Source organism: Artemia franciscana, chromosome 1, assembly GCF_032884065.1.
Source record: "Artemia franciscana chromosome 1, ASM3288406v1, whole genome shotgun sequence".
Lineage (NCBI taxonomy): Eukaryota > Metazoa > Arthropoda > Branchiopoda > Anostraca > Artemiidae > Artemia > Artemia franciscana.
The window spans coordinates 64,570,784-64,593,216 of record NC_088863.1 but is presented as its reverse complement, the minus strand read 5'-3'; the positions used below and the strand labels follow the sequence as shown (position 1 = coordinate 64,593,216).

At 36.2% G+C, this 22,433-nt stretch overlaps 1 protein-coding gene across 2 annotated transcripts in view; it reads right to left on the bottom strand.

Moving 5' to 3' along the window:
* Nucleotides 1-22,433, bottom strand: part of LOC136032879 (chordin-like protein 2) — a 301,335-nt gene that overhangs the window by 154,859 nt on the left and 124,043 nt on the right. For both annotated transcript variants that reach the window (XM_065713319.1, XM_065713310.1), the window contains exon 5: nucleotides 4,835-5,067. In XM_065713319.1, coding sequence (XP_065569391.1) covers nucleotides 4,835-5,067 — 233 coding nt within the window. The remainder of the gene's footprint in view (nucleotides 1-4,834; nucleotides 5,068-22,433) is intronic.

Here is a 22,433-nt window from a genome sequence, read left to right as displayed (position 1 = left end):
CATTCATGTTGATTGGGGTGAACGGTGTAGAGTATTCCTATCGTGGTATCTTTGAAGATGGTAGGTTGGCCGTCGACTGACTTACCCTGTTTTCGACGTTCAAATACTTTATTTTTAGTATTCCACGTGTAATACGAAGGCACTTCAGTATACAGCAGTTTTTTTGCAAAGTGAAAAAAAAGCTGTTAATGTTGTATCCGGTGGATTCAGGGCTCTTTGTTGCACGTTGGTTTCCGTGAAATAAACACGTTGACCATTCTGTAAATGTACTGCTAAGTGAACAACAGCTGGACTACGTTCATGTATTGGAAATGAAAGAATTCGCCAAACAGCTTCATTACTGCTTATGTATCTTCCAGCCTGATATTGTACGATTTCGTCGCAATCTTTGATTTCGGACTGCAAGCCAAAAACTGTCATGTCACTGCCTTTGTTGACGTATTTACATATGTATTTGATTGCCTTTACGGAGTTACAGTATTCAACGTTTATGTGTGCATTAATTGTTTTTGATAATAATGGGGAATATGGAACAACCCACTGGTTATCTACTTCGATGGTGGTACCGTTACGCTTCTTTATTATTGCTGTTTTACCGCCATCTTCAGTAGATCTTCTTCTATATTGTGGGTAACCATCATTGCCAGTAATTGTGTTTGATACTAAAAGTCGAGGATATTGCTTTGTCCACCTTCCTTTGGCCATGCATGGTGAATTTTCGTTCAGTGCACCGCAAGGTCCATGTATCATATTTTTTACAATAATATCATGTAACCCCTTATCGACATTTTTATCAGGTATTTCAGCGGAAATCACATCATCAATTTCGTTCAAAGTAATTTTTTTATGTAGCCAGATTAGTATACGTGCGTGTGGCAAACCTCGTTTTTGCCATTCCACTGAGTACATCCAGCATCGCACTGACCCAAACACTTCAAGTTTTACTATGTAGTTTATCAGTGATTTCAACTTTTGCCGGAAGACACGGGCCGTAATGTCATGCCTATGAACCGACGATTGTCCTTGAAGTAAAAGCTGCAGTATCTCGTCCCAAGATTGATTACATGTAAATGTAATAAATAAATCTGGACGACCATAGAGACGAACATACGCAATAGCATCTTGAGCATATTCATGCATATGACGGGGACTGCCAGCATATGACGAAGGTAAAATTGTTAATCTTCCAACGTTTGTGGTATTACCGTAATTTATAACTGCATCTCGCAAATGAATGTATTGTTCAGAGCGGAGCTTGGTCTGATTCAGGCAGATATATAGCAAACGTTCTGATTCAATTTTAGCATACATATCAACGACAAATTGGTGAAACAATTCACGGCATTTTAAAATATAATTTTCTTCATATTAGTCTATAGGAATAATAATGCATTGCACTGCATTTCTTATTCATTTCTTTGTTAGTGGCTGGATTCATCAATTTAATATTAAAGTGATAGCCGTCGGCTCCATCCCAAAAAATGAGAGGATATTGTAGGGCATCGTAGCATCGATGAGTTTCAGCAATTCTTAACAACTGAGCGTTTCGCTTATGAAGAATAATATCTCGAGGTAAAAACTGATCACCGACCATAACGATTGCCACTTCGTCGATAGTTGGAGCATTGTATCTACGCACATGTTGGCCAGGAGGCGTGCTGGCCAACATGTGAAAAAAGAAGTGAAAAAAGAAGGCGTGCCGAGGAATTACAAGAACAGCAAGAAATCAGGCTTGCTGCTGATAGAGAAAGTAAGAAAAGAAAGCGTGCCGAGGAATCACAAGAACAGCAGGAAATCAGGCTTGCTGCTGATAGAAAAAGTAAGAAAAGAAAGCGTGCCGAGGAATCAGAGCAACCTGAAAGTTATCGCCGGGCATTCAGGTACAACCCAGTCGATGATTATAGCTTGAGTAGATGTGTTCAAATCGGGACAATGTCTAAAATTTATCCCTATTGCAAGGCCTTGAAATTCAATAGTGAAACAATGGGAATGTGTTGCGCCTCAGGAAAAGTTAAACTTCCTCTATTGGCTGCACCACCAGAGCCATTGAAGACTTTCCTTACTGGAACTACGTCAGAATCTAAGCGTTTTTTGTCAAAAATCAGAAAATACAACTCATGTTTCCAAATGACGTCGTTTGGAGCCCAAATCGAAAATCCAGATCAATTTATGTCTACTTTAGAAGTAAAAGGGCAAATTTATCATAGAGCAGGGTCCCTTCTACCATTCTCAGGCGAGAATCATAAATTTTTACAATTGTACTTCATCAGTGATAGAACTTCTGAATTGAATGCACGTTGCGAAATTTCTCCCAACGTTGAAAGGACAATCGTTTCCCAATTGCAACATCTTTTCCACGAAAATAATAATTTAGTGTGTCTCTTCAAAACAGCCATCGATTTGATGCCTACTGATACGCATAAAATTGTTATTTCCGCTGACAAAACGCCTCCTGGCCAACATGTGCGTAGATACAAAGCTCCAACTATCGACGAAGTGGCAATCGTTATGGTCGGTGATCAGTTTTTACCTCGAGATATTATTCTTCATAAGCGAAACGCTCAGTTGTTAAGAATTGCTGAAACTCATCGATGCTACGATGCCCTACAATATCCTCTCATTTTTTGGGATGGAGCCGACGGCTATCACTTTAATATTAAATTGATGAATCCAGCCACTAACAAAGAAATGAATAAGAAATGCAGTGGAATGCATTATTATTCCTATAGACTAATGATTCGGCAGGATGAAGAAAATTATATTTTAAAATGCCGTGAATTGTTTCACCAATTCGTCGTTGAACCAAATGAAGCGGTTAATTATCCATCTGAATTTTTAAATTCCATAGATCCTTCAGGGTTTCCACCACACGTGCTACAACTAAAAATAGGCGTACCAATAATACTTTTAAGAAATATCAACCCACCAAAGCTTTGCAATGGCACGCGACTTGCCGTAAAAAAAACAATGGAAAACCTAATAGAGGCCACAATCTTGACAGGGCCTTATGAGGGTGAGGCTGTTCTTATTCCTCGCATTCCCATGATTCCAACGGATCTGCTTTTTCAATTTAAAAGATTGCAATTCCCAATTCGATTAGCATTTGCAACCACCATCAACAAAGCTCAAGGGCAATCACTAGAAAAATGCGGTATAGATCTTAATACAGATTGCTTTACCAATGTACAATTGTATGTTGCATCTTTGAGGGTCGGTAAACCTGACAATCTATTTATACGCACAGACAAGGGGACAGCGAAGACTGTTGTATATTCACAAGTTTTACGTAGTTAATTTGTATTGTATCTATCTATCTATCGATCTATATAAAAACGAGTTGTGTGTATGCATGTTTGTTTGTTTGTAAAAAGAGCGTTTGCATATGACGTCATTATTAGTACATACGGCTTTGTATATGGACAGACAATGGGAAAGCCAAGAATGTTGTATATTCGCAATTTTTACGTAGTTTGAAACACATATATAAATCTATCTATATTCACAGGTGGGACACAGGGACACAACTACAATGGTGCGTAACTAATATGGCGCGTAACGACTTACGCGCGCGGGGGGGCTTGGGGGGGCGCGAAGCGCCCCACCAACTAGGTGTTGGGGTGGCGCGAAGCGCCACCCCAACAGCTAGTATATATATATATATATATATCCGCAAAACTGCTCATCCATCTTGAATCGACTCCGAGATATTACACACCCACTGAGCATCTCATACTATTCGAAAATTAATCAGCTCCCTGATTCAATCTCTACCGCAATATTTGCAGCTCTTATTTTCACTTCATCACTATTCTCGTCCTCTGGTCTCTCAGTATTCAAGAAAGAGAAATTACTCTTTTTGTAATAGTCCAAAGAAAACAAAATACTATTAGCAACAATACTATCGGAAAACATCAATTCAGAACTGTTATACTAAGTAACTCTTCACTGGACTTTCATATTCTTACTCAAGGTCAAAGATCCAAATAACAGCTCGTTGGCTTTTACAGTGAAACAACAGAGTATTTCCCAATTTCTTACATTGATGGCAAAATAGTTAGGGTTTTCCCCAAGGTCATACATTGTTGACAAAGTTGATAGGTTTGTCGTAAAACTTGATAGGTGTCGTTAAAAAGTATAACAAAGAACGAACGCTAGCTTATAGTAGCTGATATATTATTGAATTTCATTGGATATAGCTGAAACCTAATAAAAAACAAACCATGCCACAAAGTACATAAAAGCTAAAATAATTCAAGTATTTTCTTAAAAAGTCACTTGTCTGGTGTATATGACATACCTAGGATCGACTCTTACTATTCCAACTAAGAAAAGCCATTGGCTTATTCCTGTTTGTAATTTTACAGTATCCGTGCTGTTATATAAGGATTGGTATTTTTTCTAATCCTAAATTACACAAAGGATTGAAATCTTTCATTATAGATGGGGATTATGTTACATAAGGGATCGATGAACTTCAATACAAATGGGACAATGTAATTTTCATTGATATCACGAATGTAGAGTTAGCTGAACCCTAGTAAAGACCAAACCACGGCATATTAACTAAAAGTTGAGATACTAAAAGCATGCTTTGAAAATTTGATTTTCTGAGTAACAGCAAAGAACGACCTTGAGCCCATAGTCCCTATTGCACCTTTGACCTCTTCGGGTTATTTTTTTTTTATTGTTGCTTTATGGAAATAAGTGGAATATGAGTTACAGCAGTGGTCTGAATAAGGAAGGGATAAATTCTGATAATCAATTACTTTTTTCATCCAAGCTACACTTCTAAAGAGGTGTCAGAGGTGAAAGTGAAATTGCACAAAAGACTTACCTCACATACACATTGAACGCATTGATTGCTTCTATCTGGCTGAATTCCTATTGCCGTCGAAGTAAATTTCTCTTTGTTTTTGTAAAGTTGACCATTATGAAGGCAAGTTGTATCATCCGATTCATTCGACAGAGAAGGCGTAAAAGAAGGTGGTGCTGGACGAAGGGCCTCTACAGAAGGAGAAGAAAAAGCAGATGCCACAGGAAAGATTCTAGGCTTCACAGAGCTACCTCCTATTTCAGAGGGAGAAATTTTGTTAGATAAGAAATCATATGAACGTACATATACTATTGAGTGTCCATATTCTCTAGTTTTCAACACCGATGGAAAGTAAACTGTCAAATTAAAAGGCACACAAAACAGCCTATATTAGCCTATAAGTAGCCATCTTTCATTTCTTTACTGACACAAATCGTTATCTCAAATAATAAGCTCCCAATGTAGCTTATGGATTCCTTGCAGAAATATTTTTTATCAAAAGTAGAAGGCATTCAATTTCTCCCTTTTCAAATGTAAAATCATATTTGAAACTCAAAAAATTGATTTTTTTTGAAAAAGATGACCCTAAAGAAAATCAAACAAACTGTGCTAAAAGCAATAAAATAATAAAGGTTATATTTTCAATTTTGTAAAATTCATTGCTTTTAATGGATACCTGTTTTTCTCTATATTACTCTGTTTAACTACAGATTTTAAAACTGATGAATTCCCAACATCCATTTTCATGTAATCCCTAGCTTCTCCGAATCCCACCTTTTGCGTTGTTGTAGTATTTTGCTCAGTAGAAACTAAAGCCCTTTTCCATACAATCAAATTATCAGTAAAAAATATCTTAATTTTACTTAATTGTAAAATCTGACTGTAAAAATGATACCAGCACTTAATCAAGATTGTGCTGATTATAAGAAAAAATTTTAGTTTACCCGTTCGCTAATGAAAATTTATTTTTTACAAATTTTCAATATTTCATTCCTGCAGATTTAAAAGTTTATAGTACAATATTACCTTAACGTTATTTATTGCCTAAATATTTCAGTTTCAAAATAGACAAAAAATAGATATACCTACAAAAAATCTAAAGTTCCTTGGCACCTCTAACGCAAGAAACCAAAAGATTTCGTTATTTTACTTTGACTCCATATATTTTTTAAGTAACTCGCAAGTAAAACTTTTTTTTTATTATTAAAGCTATTCTAATCGCTACTTGTACCACTCGTAATGTGTCTTTTTCCTCTTTGGTATTTAGTAGGGATTGACTGGATACATGGCTATGGTGATTGTAGAACGAAGCTCTTACATAAGAAAGTCGCTATAAAATTAGAAGGTCAAACATTTTTACCATAGTTAAAGGTTATGTATTGTTCTTGTATATCGTTTTTGATATTTCATTTTACAAATGAACATAGTTACCTATAAAACCTCTTGGAAATGGACACAATCGCAAAATTATTCCACAAGGAAAGGAACTTCGGAATTTTTTACGTGAAAATAGTCAGCTCTTGTATGTCCTTACAAATTTTGCTCGTCTTGCAAATTTAATATATCTTTCTGGGAGGGGGTGGGATTTCTTCCTTAATCAAATGTTACATATTTTTCTAAAATTATTTATGATAGAAAGTCCATATGAAAGGAGTGGCGTAGGATCCCTGACCCAAATTATTAGATAGGTGTCCTGCCTCTCTTATGTAGAAAGTAGTTTCACCTCCGCTATAAATTCTCTTCATAAACTTCAATTACACTTCAAATTACACCTTTTACTTTTTAAGCTGAAGTATCCGATTGTCCTTTCGTAAATTAGTAAAATTTTCATGTGATACAACCGGTATTTGGAGTAGATATTAGGTGCTGTGATGCAGGGCAGTTTCCCTGTGTGATATTTAATCCAGCTTTTGCGATTAGCATAACATTCACTTATTCTTTAAACTTTGTTATTTTGCGTCCAGGAGATTTATTTTGCACTTAAGAGATTTGTTCGAAGTGAATTAAAGATATTCGCTAATTAGGTGGTGATTTTCCAGGTTATTCAAGATTTTATTTTAACATCATATTGCACATCACTGATAATTCACAATAACAATTAGCGCATCATCATTTTTGTCGGGTGATAATTATTGGTTTGGCCACTATTCTGCATTACTGGCAAATATTGTGTTCATTTTTGATTTCAGTTGTTATTCTATTCATATCTTTGAACGAGGATAATGCCATTAGAGCATAGAAATGTTCGACTTCTGGACTCAGAGACGCCATTTAGCTCTAAGGGTTGTAGCTCACATTCAGGTCGTAATTCATGAAAACATTATGCTGAAAAGTTTCTAGCAGAAATGAAAAAAAAAGATGTCACCCATAGGGGGGCAGAAGACATACCAAGACAGTCCCTTTTAAGCTTTGGCGCTTATTCCCCTTGCAATTTCAATCGACTTGTTGGTCAAATAACATTGAATTAAGTTATTCTTATTACAAACTAGCTGTTGGGGTGGCGCTTCGCGCCACCCCCAGCCTCCCCGCGCGCGTAAGTCGTTAAGCGCCATATAAGTTACGCGCCATTGTAGTTGTGTCCCTGTGTCCCGGTCGTCATTTATATTCCCTGTGTCTCGGTCGTGATTTGTGTCCCGGTGTCCCAGTCTGAAATTTCTCTTTGAGTGTCCCGGTAATCATTTATATTCCCTGTGTCCCGGTGTCGTAAGTCGTTATGTGCCATATTAGTTACGTGCCATTGTAGTTGTGTCCCTGTGTCCCGGTCGTCATTTATATTCCCTGTGTCTCGGTCGTGATTTGTGTCCCGGTGTCCCAGTCTGTAATTTCTCTTTGAGTGTCCCGGTCGTCATTTATATTTCCTGTGTCCCGGTGTCCCGGTCGTCATTATAAAGATGAAATAAATTTTTTGTTTTTTTCCTTTTTTTCTTTTAATTTTTTTTTTTTTGGTTTTTACCTTTTTTTTAGCTTCTTTATTTTTTTTTTCTTTTTTCTTTTTAGTTTTTTTTTTAGTTTTTACCTTTTTTCAGTTTTTTTATTTTTATTTTTTTTTTCAGTTTTCTTTTTCTCCTTTATTAAATTTTTTGTTTTTTTCCTTTTTTCTTTTTATTTTTTTTTTGGTTTTTACCTTTTTTTAGCTTTTTTAGTTTTTTTCTTTTTCTTTTTAGTTTTTTTTCTTTTTACCTTATTTTTAGTTTTTTTAGTTTTTTTCTTTTTTAGTTTTTTTGTAGTTTTTACCTTTTTTAGTTTTTTTTCTTCTTTTGTATTAATGCTAAAGCCAAGGTTCAAACCTGGAACCTCTCTGACCTAGAACCTGGAACGTAACGCTTTACCAACTCAGCTACTTCGGCTTGAATACATTAACCTTTTTTATTTTTTTTATTTTTATTTTTTTTAGTTTTCTTTTTCTACTTTATTTTTGCTAAAGCCAAGGTTCGGACCTGAAACCTCTCGGACCTAGAACCTGGAACATAACGCTTTACCAACTGAGCTACTTCGGCTTGAATACATTCGGTTTTGAATTGGTATATGATGAAATAGTTCAGACGTCATATGCGGACAGTGACGTCACTCGACAGACACACAGAATTTTTTTAGTTTTTTTTAGTTTGTTTAGTTTTTTCATTAGTTTTTAGTGTTTTTTCTTTTTATTTTGCTAAGGCCAAGGTTCGAACCTGGAACCTCTCGGACGTAGAACCTGGAACATAACGCTTTACCAACTGAGCTACTTCGGCCTGAATACATTCGTTTTTGAATTGGTATATGATGAAATAATTCAGACGTCATATGCGGACCGTGACGTCACTCGACAGACACACAGACAAACAACTTATTTTTATATATATAGATATCTAAGTCTATGAATTGAATCTATCGCCTTGCCTGGCACTCATTACCGATGGGCATTACTCGACTTTAGACAATGGTTTTCATGTCATTCCATGCAAATTAACGATCCTGTGTCAATTCCAAATTCTTGATCAACCTGCCTAAGACCACAGGAAGGCGTGACTTTTTTACCTCTCATACCACACAATCTACCGGCCCTATATAAATTTTAAATTCTTGGTCAGCCTGCCTGAGACACTTGGCAGGCGTGGCGTTCTACAATCTAACAAACAAGTATTGGTCAAATAAGAGAGTCAAACTTATTCCCGCTTTTTACCCGGGATATTTAACCAAACACTTGGAAAACTATAGGGTCTATGACTATTTTAGTTCTATGACTATCTACTTAAGTTCTTCTTCCCTAGGAATGACGCATGGAAAGATAACAGACAGTCTAATCTATTAACAAGTGAACTGACATTATTCTTATACAATCCCAATAAGAGCTTATACCAGATTTGCCTCTCACTCAATCGCACTATCCGTCTTGGCCTTATCTACAATTAGCCATGGGTTGATGTTCCATGCTACTTGATTGTAATTCATGATTATTCGATGACTACTACATGACTACTATATAAGCAGCTGATTTTAATTCAAAATCATCAGACTCGGTCGAATGAAAATCAAGCAGTTGAGGGCAAGTCATGGCTAATTATAGTAAAAGCCAAGACAGATAATTCGATTGAGTGAGAGGCAATTCTCGCATAAGCCCTTGTTAGGATTGTATAAGAAATGACGTCATTTCGTTTGTTAATAGATAGGTCTAGATAGTTATAGTCAGTTCATTTTGAATTACAATCAAGTAGTTGTGGGCATCAAGCTATGGCTAATTATAAAATAAGCCAAGATAGATAGTAAGATTAAGTGAGAGGCAGGTTTGAGGGGTATTGGAGTGAATGAAAAATATCCTCAGGATTTTGGGGAGGCAAAACCGCTCTGGCTGAAAAACGAAATCTTTGACATTACATCTGAGAATATGAATAATCCTGCAAAATGTGGTTTTCATTGTCATCTCATGTTAGAAAATCCACATACTCAAGCTTTGTGTTGCCAAGATGATGCAAAAATAATAAAGCAACAAAATGAGGCACTTAGTAAGGAAGAGAATATTGAAGAAAAATTCGGAGTGTGTGCCTTCCTTCAAGAATTCCAAGAAATTAGAGTACAATATGAAAAACACAATGTGTAACTCACTCGTCATTTAATGACCATTTATTTGTTTCTTCTGTAAACATAAAGATAGCTAAAAGAGAAAAAAGGTGCGAAGTAAAAGTAGAGTTTAAGAATCTTTTTAATTATTTCCTCAGAGAATATAATGAAAACTAAAAGAGAGAAAAAAGCTTGAAAACGAAACTAAAACATAAAAAGTCAATCTGAGATAGCAGACACAAGAGTGCAATTCGAATTTGACAATAGTTTATTCTACGTAACCGGAAAACTGAAATAAAGTAAAAGAAAAAAGATGCAAAGAGAGAAGTAATTTCAAAAATTCAGTCTGCAACAGTAGACAGTAATATCTTTGAAAATGAACATCTGCTCAACATTACAGGGAGAGAAAAGAGCCTAAGCGAAAGGAGGATTTTTTTTGTCCTCTCGTCAATATAGAGAAAATCTGGAGGTACCGCTGAAAGGACTACAACGGGCTTCTAAAAATTCAGGGAGTATTGAAACAATCTGGAAGGGAGGATACAGCCTAACCACTTTTAGGAGAAGTTGCCCTCGTTTGATTGAATTATTCTCTTGCGGAGGAGTCCCTTTTTGGGGTCTGTCGTATCAACATTCTGGGGCATTCTACCTCGATTAATGGGGAGGAATGCATCCAATCTTGGGGTCAATCTCTTCCATTATCAATCTTTGCCTTGATTTTTCTTGATTTTCTTGTCCTTTTATCTTTTCTTGATTTTTAATCCACTATATTTTCCTTGTTCATGAAGCCAAGGGACGGTAAGTGTCCCATATAGGGGTTTCAGACAAGGTGGCTCTAACAGTGTACTTTTTTTTATCTGATTCTAGTTTTAGAATTTATTGGCTATTTCATTTTTTAAGGGGCGTCATCGTCTCTTACTAGGTTATTAGCTATCGCTGCAGTCCAGATCTCAAAATGACTAATCTTTCATAATGTAAAAGTTTCGGTGGCTCAGCTGGTAGAGTGTATGTCACATGATCATAAAGTTGTGAGTTCAGGCCTAAAATAAAACATATGATAATTTATTTTATTATGGGCTAGAACTAGGTCTCTATTATTAACAACAGCTAAGTTGCCTATACATGTTAGCATAGGCAAGAGTTCGTTCTTTATTATAATTTTCAACTACAGAGCTATAGACCAATACAGTTTTTAATAAGAAATTATTTTGTTTCTGAAATTACTTTTAAATGGTGAAAGGTTCTAATATACGTCAATTTCCTTTCAAATGAGCCATTCAACAGCTCTCTATGATTTTCCAATTCTGAGCTACCTGAGGCAAAAACCAAACAGAAGAAAAGATGACGTCTATGAAGAATATCATGGTTTTGATTTTTCAACTTTTCTTGATTTTCAAACCAGGATTTTGAAGAGAGTATATTTTCATTGCAATTCAAGCAAAGGGAAAATTAGTTTTCTATACAGGGGTATTGGACAAGGCAGTTCTAACACTTTACTTCTTTTTTTGATCTGGCTCAAGTTTATAGAGCTATGGGCTAATTTGTTTTTTTACTATGGGACGTGATCGTCTCTTACCAGTTTGATAGATACCGCTTCAACCCGAATTACTATGGGGCGCGATCTTTTCTCACTGGGTTGTCCGCTACCACTGCAACCCTCATAATATAACGAATATATCATAGCCAACATGAATTTTTCTCCTATTAGTTTTCTCATCATACAGTATTTTCAAAATACATTTTTCAAGTTTTTTAATCTAGAGGCTGTATTGAGCCTTTGACTAGGTTTCATCTACTGCTGCAACTATGATCAAATATGCCATCATAAGCCAGGGAAGGAACTTTTCAATAAGTATTTGGGTTATGCTCTCTTTTCGAAATCTAGGTGAGCTTTGTTGGTTCTTTAATGTAATAATAATTTAAGAAATCAAGGATTTTCGAATGTACTTTTCTTTTTGTATCTTTATCAATATGGGCCGGAGTTTGCTCTTTTCCGTAAATTAAGTATATTGATCCTTTATGTAAACGCCATTGATGCAGAATATCGTAATTCAAGCAACTTTTCTTGTTTCCCAAGCCAACACATTTTTTTTGTTATTCAAGTGAAGGGACAGTTAGTTTCCTATATAGGGGTATAGGACAGGGCGTTCTATTACGAGAAGAGAGAGATAAGATCTATTTCAACAGAGCGGCTATCATACACCCAAAGTCGAATTTGCACTTTAGTGTCAGTACAAAATCTAAACTAGTTTTAAGAGTAATGGGGTATCTTGTTTTTTACTATGGGCATGATCGTCTCATGTAAGTTGCAAGTTACCACTGCAACTCGGATTCATTGTGCGTAACGTTCCAGTTAGGTTTGGACTAGATCTCGTTCTTTATTATGACCTAGATATAGACCTGATTACAAATAGTAAAAAGCCTACAGCTTTTTCTTCTTTGAAATAATAAGAGACGAACCTCAAAGAATCAGGCAGCTAGCTACATCCAATATCTGCAATGGTTTGTTATTCAACTGATTGTCTTTTAATGTAATTTCTGTTATATTCAAAGTAGTTTTGATTTTCCTAAATCTAGTTATGTGATATCATTTTCGAATAAAAATATTAACTCTCTTAATTTCAACGATCTTTCAGACACCAGTTTTAGGTCATTTAGGCTACTTTTTTGGTTACATTGGATCGTGTTTGTTTTTAACTATGTTAGACCTATAGCTACAACCACAAAAAAGACTTCACATTCTATTTAAATATGTCTTTTGACTTGGGGCAGAACCCGTTTTTTACTGTAACTTTCACTATCTAGATTTTGTTCTTTATTATAATACTCAGGAACCATAGATAATTTTACAGTTTTCTTTTTTTTATCTGACTCTAGTTTTAGGATTTATGGGTTATTAGTTAGGATTTATGGGGACGTGATCGTCTCCTTCTAAGTTCCTGGCTATAACTGCAACCCAGGTCGCTAGCTACCGTTGCAACCTGGATCGGCCAATGGCTTGATAGCAACTTGATTTTAATTCAAGCTCTGCCCTTGGATCGATTGATGGATGATATGACTATCTATCAACAAATGAAAATGAAATCATTGTTATACAATCCTGAGTATGGCTCATGTTAGCTTTGCATCTCACTCAGACTATCTGTCTTGGCTTTGTCTCCAATCTATGTGTATATAAGAAAAAAAGTTGTCTGTGGGTCTGTCGAGTGACGTCATGTTTGTGTGATCTATATAAAAATAAGTTGTCTGTCGAGTGACGTCATGTTTGTGTGTCGACTGACGTCATGTTTGTCGACTGACGAAATTACAAACCGGGACATCGGGACACAAATGACGACCGGGACACCAGGACATAGGGAATATAAATGACGACCGGGACACTCAAAGAGAAAGCGACCGAGACACAAGGAATGTTCGATTAGCAATCACCATCAACAAAGCACCGGGACAAAAATGACGACCGGGACACTCAAAGAGAAATTACAGACCGGGAGACCGGGACAAAAATGACGACCGGGACATATAAATAACGACGGGGACACAGGGAATGTTCGATTAGCAATCACCATCAACAAAGCTCAAGGGTAATCATTAGAATAATGAGGTATAGATCTGAATACGGATTGTTTTTTCCCATGGACAATTATATGTTGCATGTTCAAGAGTCGGTAAACATGAAAATATATTTATATGCACAGACAATGGGACAGCCAAGAATTTTGTATTTTCGCAAGTTTTACGTAGTTAAAAATATATATATATATATATATATATATATATATATATATATATATATATATATATATATATATATATATATATATATATATATATATATATATATATATATATATACTAGCTGTTGGGGTGGCGCTTCGCGCCACCCCAACACCTAGTTGGTGGGGCGCTTCGCGCCCCCCCAAGCCCCCCCGCGTGCGTAAGTCGTTACGCGCCATATTAGTTACGCGCCATTGTAGTTGTGTCCCTGTGTCCAACCTGTGAATAGAGATAGATATAAATATATGTTTTTAACTACGTAAAACATGCGAATATACAACATTCTTCGCTGTCCCATTGTCTGTGCATATAAATAGATTGTCAGGTTTACTGACTCTTGAACATGCAACATATAATTGTCCAGGGAAAAACAATCCGTATTCAGATCTATACCTCATTATTCTAATGATGTGTCCCTGTGTCCCGGTCGTCATTTATATTCCCTGTGTCCCGGTCGTCATTTGTGTCCCGGTGTCCCAGTTTGTAATTTCTCTTTGAGTGTCCCGGTCGTCATTTATATTCCCTGTGTCCCGGTGTCCCGGTCTTCATTTGTGTCCCGGTGTCCCGGTCTGTAATTTCTATTCGAACAATCCCTGTGTCCCGGTCGTCATTTATATATCCCGCCTGTGCCCCCGGCGTCCCCGTTGTAGTTGTGTCCCTGTGTCCCGGTCGTCATTTATATTCCGTGTCCCGGTCGTGATTTGTGTCCGGGTGTCCCAGTCTGTAATTTCTCTTTGAGGTTCCCGGTCGTCACTTATATTCCCTCTGTCTCGGTCGTCATTTGTGTCCCGGTCTGTAATTTCTCTTTGAGTGTTTTTTCTTTTTAGTTTTTTTTTAGTTTTTTACCTTTTTTCTTTTTTCAGTTTTCTTTTTCTTCTTTATTTTTCAGCGTCACTATGAAGTACATATCGACGAACCTTTGTTTTTTTAACTTAAATCTGGTAGGCATTGATGACCTTATCCAAGTCAAAATCCCAAACCCAATCATCATCGCTATCATTTTCAGTTTTGATATGTTTTGACTCTCGCTGTCCAGGTGGATTTTCATCTAACTGCGCGGTTTTGCGTTCTTTAGCCGCAAGCCTGTTTTCTTGCTGTTCTTGTGATTCCTCGGAACGCTTTCTTTTCTTACTTTCTCTATCAGCAGCAAGTTTTTTGGCATAAACTCTTTGAGCAGCTTCCTCGGCTGTTGCCATTGTAGGTTCTTCAGTCATTTTACAATTAAACATTTTTCCGTGAACAAATGTCTTAAATACCGTTAATGACGTCACCGTCAAAGCAAAAATAACGACAACTAATTTCATGACGTCAGCCGACACAGAAACATGACGTCACCTGATCCACAGACAGACAGACAGACAACTTATTTTTATATATATAGATATATATATATATATATATATATATATATATATATATATATATATATATATATCTATATTCACAGGTGGGACACAGGGACACAACTACAATGGCGCGTAACTAATATGGCTAATATGGCGCGTAAAGACTTACGCACGCGGGGGGGGGTGGCTTGGGGGCGCGTGAAGAATATATAAATGACGACGGGGACACAGGGAATGTTCGTTTAGCAATCACCATCAACAAAGCTCAAGGGCAATCATTAGAATAATGAGGTATAGATCTGAATACAGATTGTTTTTCCCATGGACAATTATATGTTGCATGTTCAAGAGTCGGTAAACCTGACAATCTATTTATGTGCACAGACAATGGGACAGCCAAGAATGTTGTATTTTCGCAAGTTTTACGTAGTTAAAAATATCTATATATATAAAAATAAGTTGTCTGTGGATGTGTCTGTCAAGTGACGTCATGTTTGTGTGTTGACTGACGTCATGAAGTTAGTTGCCGTCATTTTTGTTATGACGGAGACGTCATTAAAGATATTTACGACACGTGTTCACGTAGAAATCTATTAATGTTTAACTTTAAAATGACTGATGAACTTACAATGGCAACAGCCGAGGAAGATCCTCAAAGAGTCTATGCCAAAAAACTTGCTGCTGATAGAGAAAGTCAGAAAAGAAAGCGTGCCGAGGAATCAAAAGAACAGCAAGGAAACAGGATTGAGGCTGATAGAGAAAGAAAGAACAGAAAGCGTGCCGAGGAACTACCAGAGCAACGCGAAAGCAGACTGGCTGCTAAAAGAGAAAGTGAAAAATGAAGGCGTGCCGAGGAACTACCAGAGGACCATGAAACCAGACTTGCTGCTAAAAGAGAAAGTGAAAAAAGAAGGCGTGCCGAGGAATCACAAGAACAGCAAGAAATCAGGCTTGCTGCTGATAGAGAAAGTAAAAAAAGAAAGCGTGCCGAGGAATCAGAGCAACCTGAAAGTTATCGCCTGGCATTCAGGTACAGCCCAGTCGATGATTATAGCTTGAGTAGATGTGTTCAAATCGGGACTATGTCTAAAATTTGTCCCTATTGCAAGGCCTTGAAATTCAATGGTGAAACAATGGGAATGTGATGCGCCTAAGGAAAAGTTAAACTTCCTCTATTGGCTGCACCACCAGAGCCATTGAAGACTTTCCTTACTGGAACTACGTCAGAATCTAAGCGTTTTTTTCACAAATCAGAAAATACAACTCATGTTTCCAAATGACGTCGTTTGGAGCCCAAATCGAAAATCCAGATCAATTTATGTCTACTTTCAAAGTAAAAGGGCAAATTTATCATAGAGCAGGGTCCCTTCTACCATTCTCAGGTGAGAATCATAAATTTTTACAATTGTACTTCATCAGTGATTGAAATTCTGGATTGAATGCACGTTGCGAAATTTCTCCCAACGTTGAAAGGACAATCGTTTCCCAATTGCAACATCTTTTCCACGAAAATAATAATTTAGTGCGTCTGTTCAAAACAGCCATCGATTTGATGCCTACTGATACGCATAAAATTGTTATTTCCGCTGACAAAACGCCTCCTGGCCAACATGTGCGTAGATAAAATGCTCCAACTATCGACGAAGTGGCAATCGTTATGGTCGGTGATCAGTTTTTACCTCGAGATATTATTCTTCATAAGCGAAACGCTCTACAAAGTTAACCGGTTTCTTTTCGCTTTGCAAAAATGATTCTTTTGTAAAAAACTGCTGTATACTGAAGTGCCTTCGTATTACACGTGGAATACTAAAAACAAAGTATTTGAACGTCGAAAACAGGGTAAGTCAGTCGACGGCCAACCTACCATCTTCAAAGATACCACGATAGGAAGACTCTACACCGTTCACCCCAATCAACATGAATGCTTCTTTCTACGCCTGCTTTTGGTGAATGTACCCGGTCCGACATCCTTTGAGTATTTGAGAACTGTAAACGGTACTATACATGACACTTACCGTAGTGCATGCCAAGCTCTGAATTTATTGGAGAATGACCAACACTGGGATAACTGCATCAATGACGCGTGCGAAACATCAATCCCAACTGAAATTCGTGCATTTTTTGGTATCATTTTAACAACTTGCTCTCCATCAGCTCCTACAGAGTTATGGGAAAAGAATAAGTCAAAAATGTCCGAAGATATACTCCATCGAAAACAGTTAGAGACGTCAGATATGACTTTTCATTTTACATCAGAAATTTATAACTACACTTTAGTTATTATAGAAGATTTGTGCGTACGTATGGCAAACAAACCTCTTCAGGATTTGGGAATGCCTTCACCTAACCGTATCGCTGCTGTTTCAACATGTGTAGAATTGGATCGTGAACAAAGTTACAGTACGAGTGATCTATTGTCGTATGTACAAAATAACATTTCCAAGTTAACGTCGGAACAAAAAGACATTTATGATACGATAATTGCATTGTGTCGATAACAACGTTGGAGAAATTTTCTTTTTGGATGCACCAGGAGGTACTGGTAAAACGTTTGTGATAAAACTGATTCTGGCATCAATTCGATCAAAAAATTATATAGCGTTGGCAATTGCGTCGTCCGGAATAGCCGCAACATTGCTGCCTGGTGGAAGAACTGTTCATTCCGCTTTGAAATTGCCTCTGAATTTGCATTCTACAGAAACTCCCACGTGCAATATTTCCAAATCATCTGGGATGGGTAAAGTATTGCAGCAATGCAAACTTATTATTTGGGATGAGTGCACAATGGCACATAAAAAATCGCTCAAGGCTCTGGATCAATGCTTGAAAGATTTGCGAGGGAAGTCGAAACCCTTTGGCAGCACATTAATATTGCTTGCGGGAGATTTCAGGCAAACATTACCTATAATACCTAGATCAACTCCTGCAGACGAAATGAATGCTTGCCTGAAAAATTCTAATTTATGGGCACACGTAAAAACATTAAAATTAACTACAAATATGCGTGTCCGATTGCAAAACGATGACTCTGGTCAAACATTTTCAGATCAATTGCTGGCAATTGGAAACGGAAAGCTCCCAGTAGACTTAATTTCAGGACGTATACAACTACCTGCTGATTTCTGTAATTTAGTGACGTCCAAAAATGAATTGATTGAAAAAGTATTTCCGAATATTCTAAAAAATTATAAAAATAATAAATGACTAAGTGAAAGAGTGATTCTCGCACCCAAAAATATAGACGTCCACGAAATCAACAATATTGTTTTGACCCAGATTCGAGACCAGGCAGCCCTTTACAAGTCAGTCGACACAGTTTTGGAATCAAATGAAGCGGTTAATTATCCATCTGAATTTTTAAATTCCGTGGATCTTTCAGGATTTCCACCACACGTGCTACAACTAAAAATAGGCGTACCAATAATACTTTTAAGAAATATCAACCCACCAAAGCTTTGCAATGGCACGCGACTTGCCGTAAAAAAACAATGGAAAACCTAATAGAGGCCACAATCTTGACAGGGCCTTTTGAGGGCGAGGCTGTTCTTATTCCTCGCATTCCCATGATTTCAACGGATCTGCCTTTTCAATTTAAAAGATTGCAATTCCCAATTCGATTAGCATTTGCAATCACCATTAACAAAGCTCAAGGTCAATCATTAGAAAAATGTGGTTTAGATCTTAATACTGATTGTTTTTCCCATGGACAATTGTACGTTGCATGTTCGAGGGTCGGTAAACCTGACAATCTATTTATATGCAGCGACAATTGGACAGCGAAGAATGTTGTATATTCGCAAGTTTTACGCAGTTAATTTGTATTGTATCTATCTATCTATCTATCTATATAAAAACGAGTTGTGTGTATGCATGTTTGTTTGTTTGTAAAAAGAGCGTTTGCATATGACGTCATTATTAGTACATACGGCTTTGTATATGCACAGACAATGGGAAAGCCAAGAATGTTGTATATTCGCAATTTTTACGTAGTTTGAAACACGTATATAAATCTATCTATATTCACAGGTGGGACACAACTACAATGGCGCGTAACTAATATGGCACGTAACGAATTACGCGCGCGGGGGGGGGGCTTGGGGGGGGGGCGCGAAGCGCCCCACCAACTAGGTGTTGGGGTGGCGTGAAGCGCCACCCCAACAGCTAGTATATATATATATATATATCTATATCTATATTCACAGGTGAGACACAGGGACACAACTACAATGGCGCGTAACTAATATGGCGCGTAACGACTTATGCACGCGGGGGGGCTTGGGGGGCGTGAAGCATATATAAATGACGACGGGGACACAGGGAATGTTCGATTAGCAATCACCATCAACAAAGCTCAAGGGCAATCATTAGAATAATGAGGTATAGATCTGAATACAGATTGTTTTTCCCATGGACAATTATATGTTGCATGTTCAAGAGTCGGTAAACCTGACAATCTATTTATATACACAGACAATGGGACAACCAAGAATGTTGTATATTCCCAAGTTTTATATATATATATATATATATATATATATATATATTATATATATATATATATATATATATATATATATATATATATATATATATATATATATATATATATATATATATATATATATATATATATATATTTATATATATATATATATATATATATATATATATATATATATATATATGTATATATATATATATATATATATATATATATATATATATATATATATATATATACTAGCTGTTGGGGTGGCGCTTCGCGCCACCCCAACACCTAGTTGGTGGGGGCGCTTCGCGCCCCCCCCAAGCCCCCCCGCGCGCGTAAGTCGTTACGCGCCATTGTAGTTGTGTCCCTATGTCCCACCTGTGAATATAGATATATCTATATATATATGGTTTTAACTACGTAAAACTTGCGAATATACAACATTCTTTGCTGTCCCATTGTCTTTGCATATAAATAGATTGTCAGGTTTACCGACTCTTGAACATGCAACATATAATGGTCCATGGGAAAACAATCTGTATTCAGATCTATACCTCATGATTCTAATGATTGCCCTTGAGCTTTGTTGATGGTGATTGCTAATCGACCATTCCCTGTCCCGGTGTCCCGGTCGTCATTTACATCCCCCTGTTTCCCCCGGTGTCCCCGTTGTAGTTGTGTCCTGTGTCCCGGTCGTCATTTATATTCCCTGTGTCCCGGGTCCCGGTCATCATTTGTATCCCGGTGTCCCGGTCTGTATATACATTCGTTTTTTAGTTTTGTTTTTCTCCTTTATTTTTTTCCTTTTTTTTTCTTTTTTAGCTTATTTAGATTTTTAGATTTTTTAGTTTTTTTTATTAGTTTTTAGTTTTTATTTCTTTTTAGTTTTTTTGTCCCGGTCGTCATTTATATCCCCCTGTTTCCCCCGGTGTCCCCGTTGTAGTTGTGTCCCTGTGTCCCGGTCGTTATTTATATTCCCTGTGTCCCGGTCGTCATTTGTATCCCGGTGTACCGGTCTGTATATACATTCGTTTTTTAGTTTTGTTTTTCTCCTTTATTTTTTTCCTTTTTTTTTCTTTTTTAGTTTATTTAGATTTTTAGATTTTTTAGTTTTTTTATTAGTTTTTAGTTTTTTTTTCTTTTTAGTTTTTTTGTAGTTTTTACCTTCTTTTTAGTTTTGTTAATTTTTTTTTTTACTTGTGTCCTGGTCATCATTTATACTCCCTGTGTCCCGGTGCTTTGTTGATTGCTAATCGAACATTCCTTTTGTCCTGGTCGCTTTCTCTTTGAGTGTCGTCATTTATTTTTTTCTTTTTTAGTTCTTTTAGTTTTTTACCTTTTTTAGTTTTTTTTTAGTTTTTAGTTTTTTTAGTTTTTTACCTTTTTTTAGTTTTTTTAGTTTTTTTAGTTTTTTAGCTTTTTTATTTTTTTTATTAGTTTTTAGTTTTTTTGTAGTTTTTGCCTTTTTTTTAGTTTTTTTAGTTTTTTAGCTTTTTAATTAGTTTTTAGTTTTTTTTGTAGTTTTTGCCTTTTTTTTAGTTTTTTTAGTTTTTTAGCTTTTTTATTTTTTTTATTAGTTTTTAGTTTTTTTTGTAGTTTTTGCCTTTTTTTAGTTTTTTCAGTTTTGACGTCACCTGATCCAGTTTTTTCAGGTGACGTCACCTGATCCACGATCCACAGATCCACAGACAACTTATTTTTATATATATAGATAGTTTTTTTTTTTTTACTTATGTCCTGGTCGTCATTTATACTCCCTGTGTCCCGGTGCTTTGTTGATTGCTAATCGAACATTCCTTTTGTCCTGGTCGCTTTCTCTTTGAGTGTCGTCATTTATTAGTTTTTTTCCTTTTTTTTTTAGTTTTTTATTGGTTTTTACCTTTATTTTAGCTTATTTTTCAGTTTTTTCCTTTTTTTTAGTTTTTTTTTATTTTTTATTTTTTTTAGTTTTTTACCTTTTTTTAGTTTTTTAGTTTTTTTAGTTTTTTAGCTTTTTTACTTTTTTTATTAGTTTTTAGTTTTTTTTTGTAGTTTTTGCCTTTTTTTAGTTTTTTCAGTTTTTTTTTTAGTTTTTTATTGGTTTTTACCTTTATAGTTTTTTTAGTTTTTTAGCTTTTTTATTTTTTTTATTAGTTTTTAGTTTTTTTGTAGTTTTTGCCTTTTTTTAGTTTTTTCAGTTTTGACGTCACCTAATCCAGTTTTTTCAGGTGACGTCACCTGACACATCCATCCATCCATCCATCCATCCATCCACAGACAGACAACTTATTTTTATATATATAGAAGATATATATATATATATATATATACATATATACATATATACATATATATATATATATATATATATATACTAGCTGTTGGGGTGGCGCTTCGCGCCACCCCAACACCTAGTTGGTGGGGGCGCTTCGCGCCCCCCCCAAGCCCCCCCCGCGCGCGTAAGTCGTTACGCGCCATATTAGTTACGCGCCATATTAGTTACGCGCCATTGTAGTTGTGTCCCTGTGTCCCACCTGTGAATATAGATAGATTTATATATGTGTTTCAAACTACGTAAAAATTGCAAATATACAACATTCTTGGCTTTCCCATTGTCTGTCCATATACAAAGCCGTATGTACTAATAATGACGTCATATGCAAACGTTCTTTTTACAAACAAACAAACATGCATACACACAACTCGTTTTTATATAGATAGATAGATAGATAGATACAATACAAATTAACTACGTAAAACTTGTGAATATACAACAGTCTGTTCCGAAATACAACTAACTTCGTAAAACTTGAGAATATACAACATTCTTCGCTGTCCAATTCTCGCTGCATATAAATAGATTGTCAGGTTTACCGACCCTCGAACATGCAACGTACAATTGTCCATGGGAAAAACAATCAGTATTAAGATCAATACCACATTTTTCTAATGATTGACCTTGAGCTTTGTTAATGGTGATTGCAAATGCTAATCG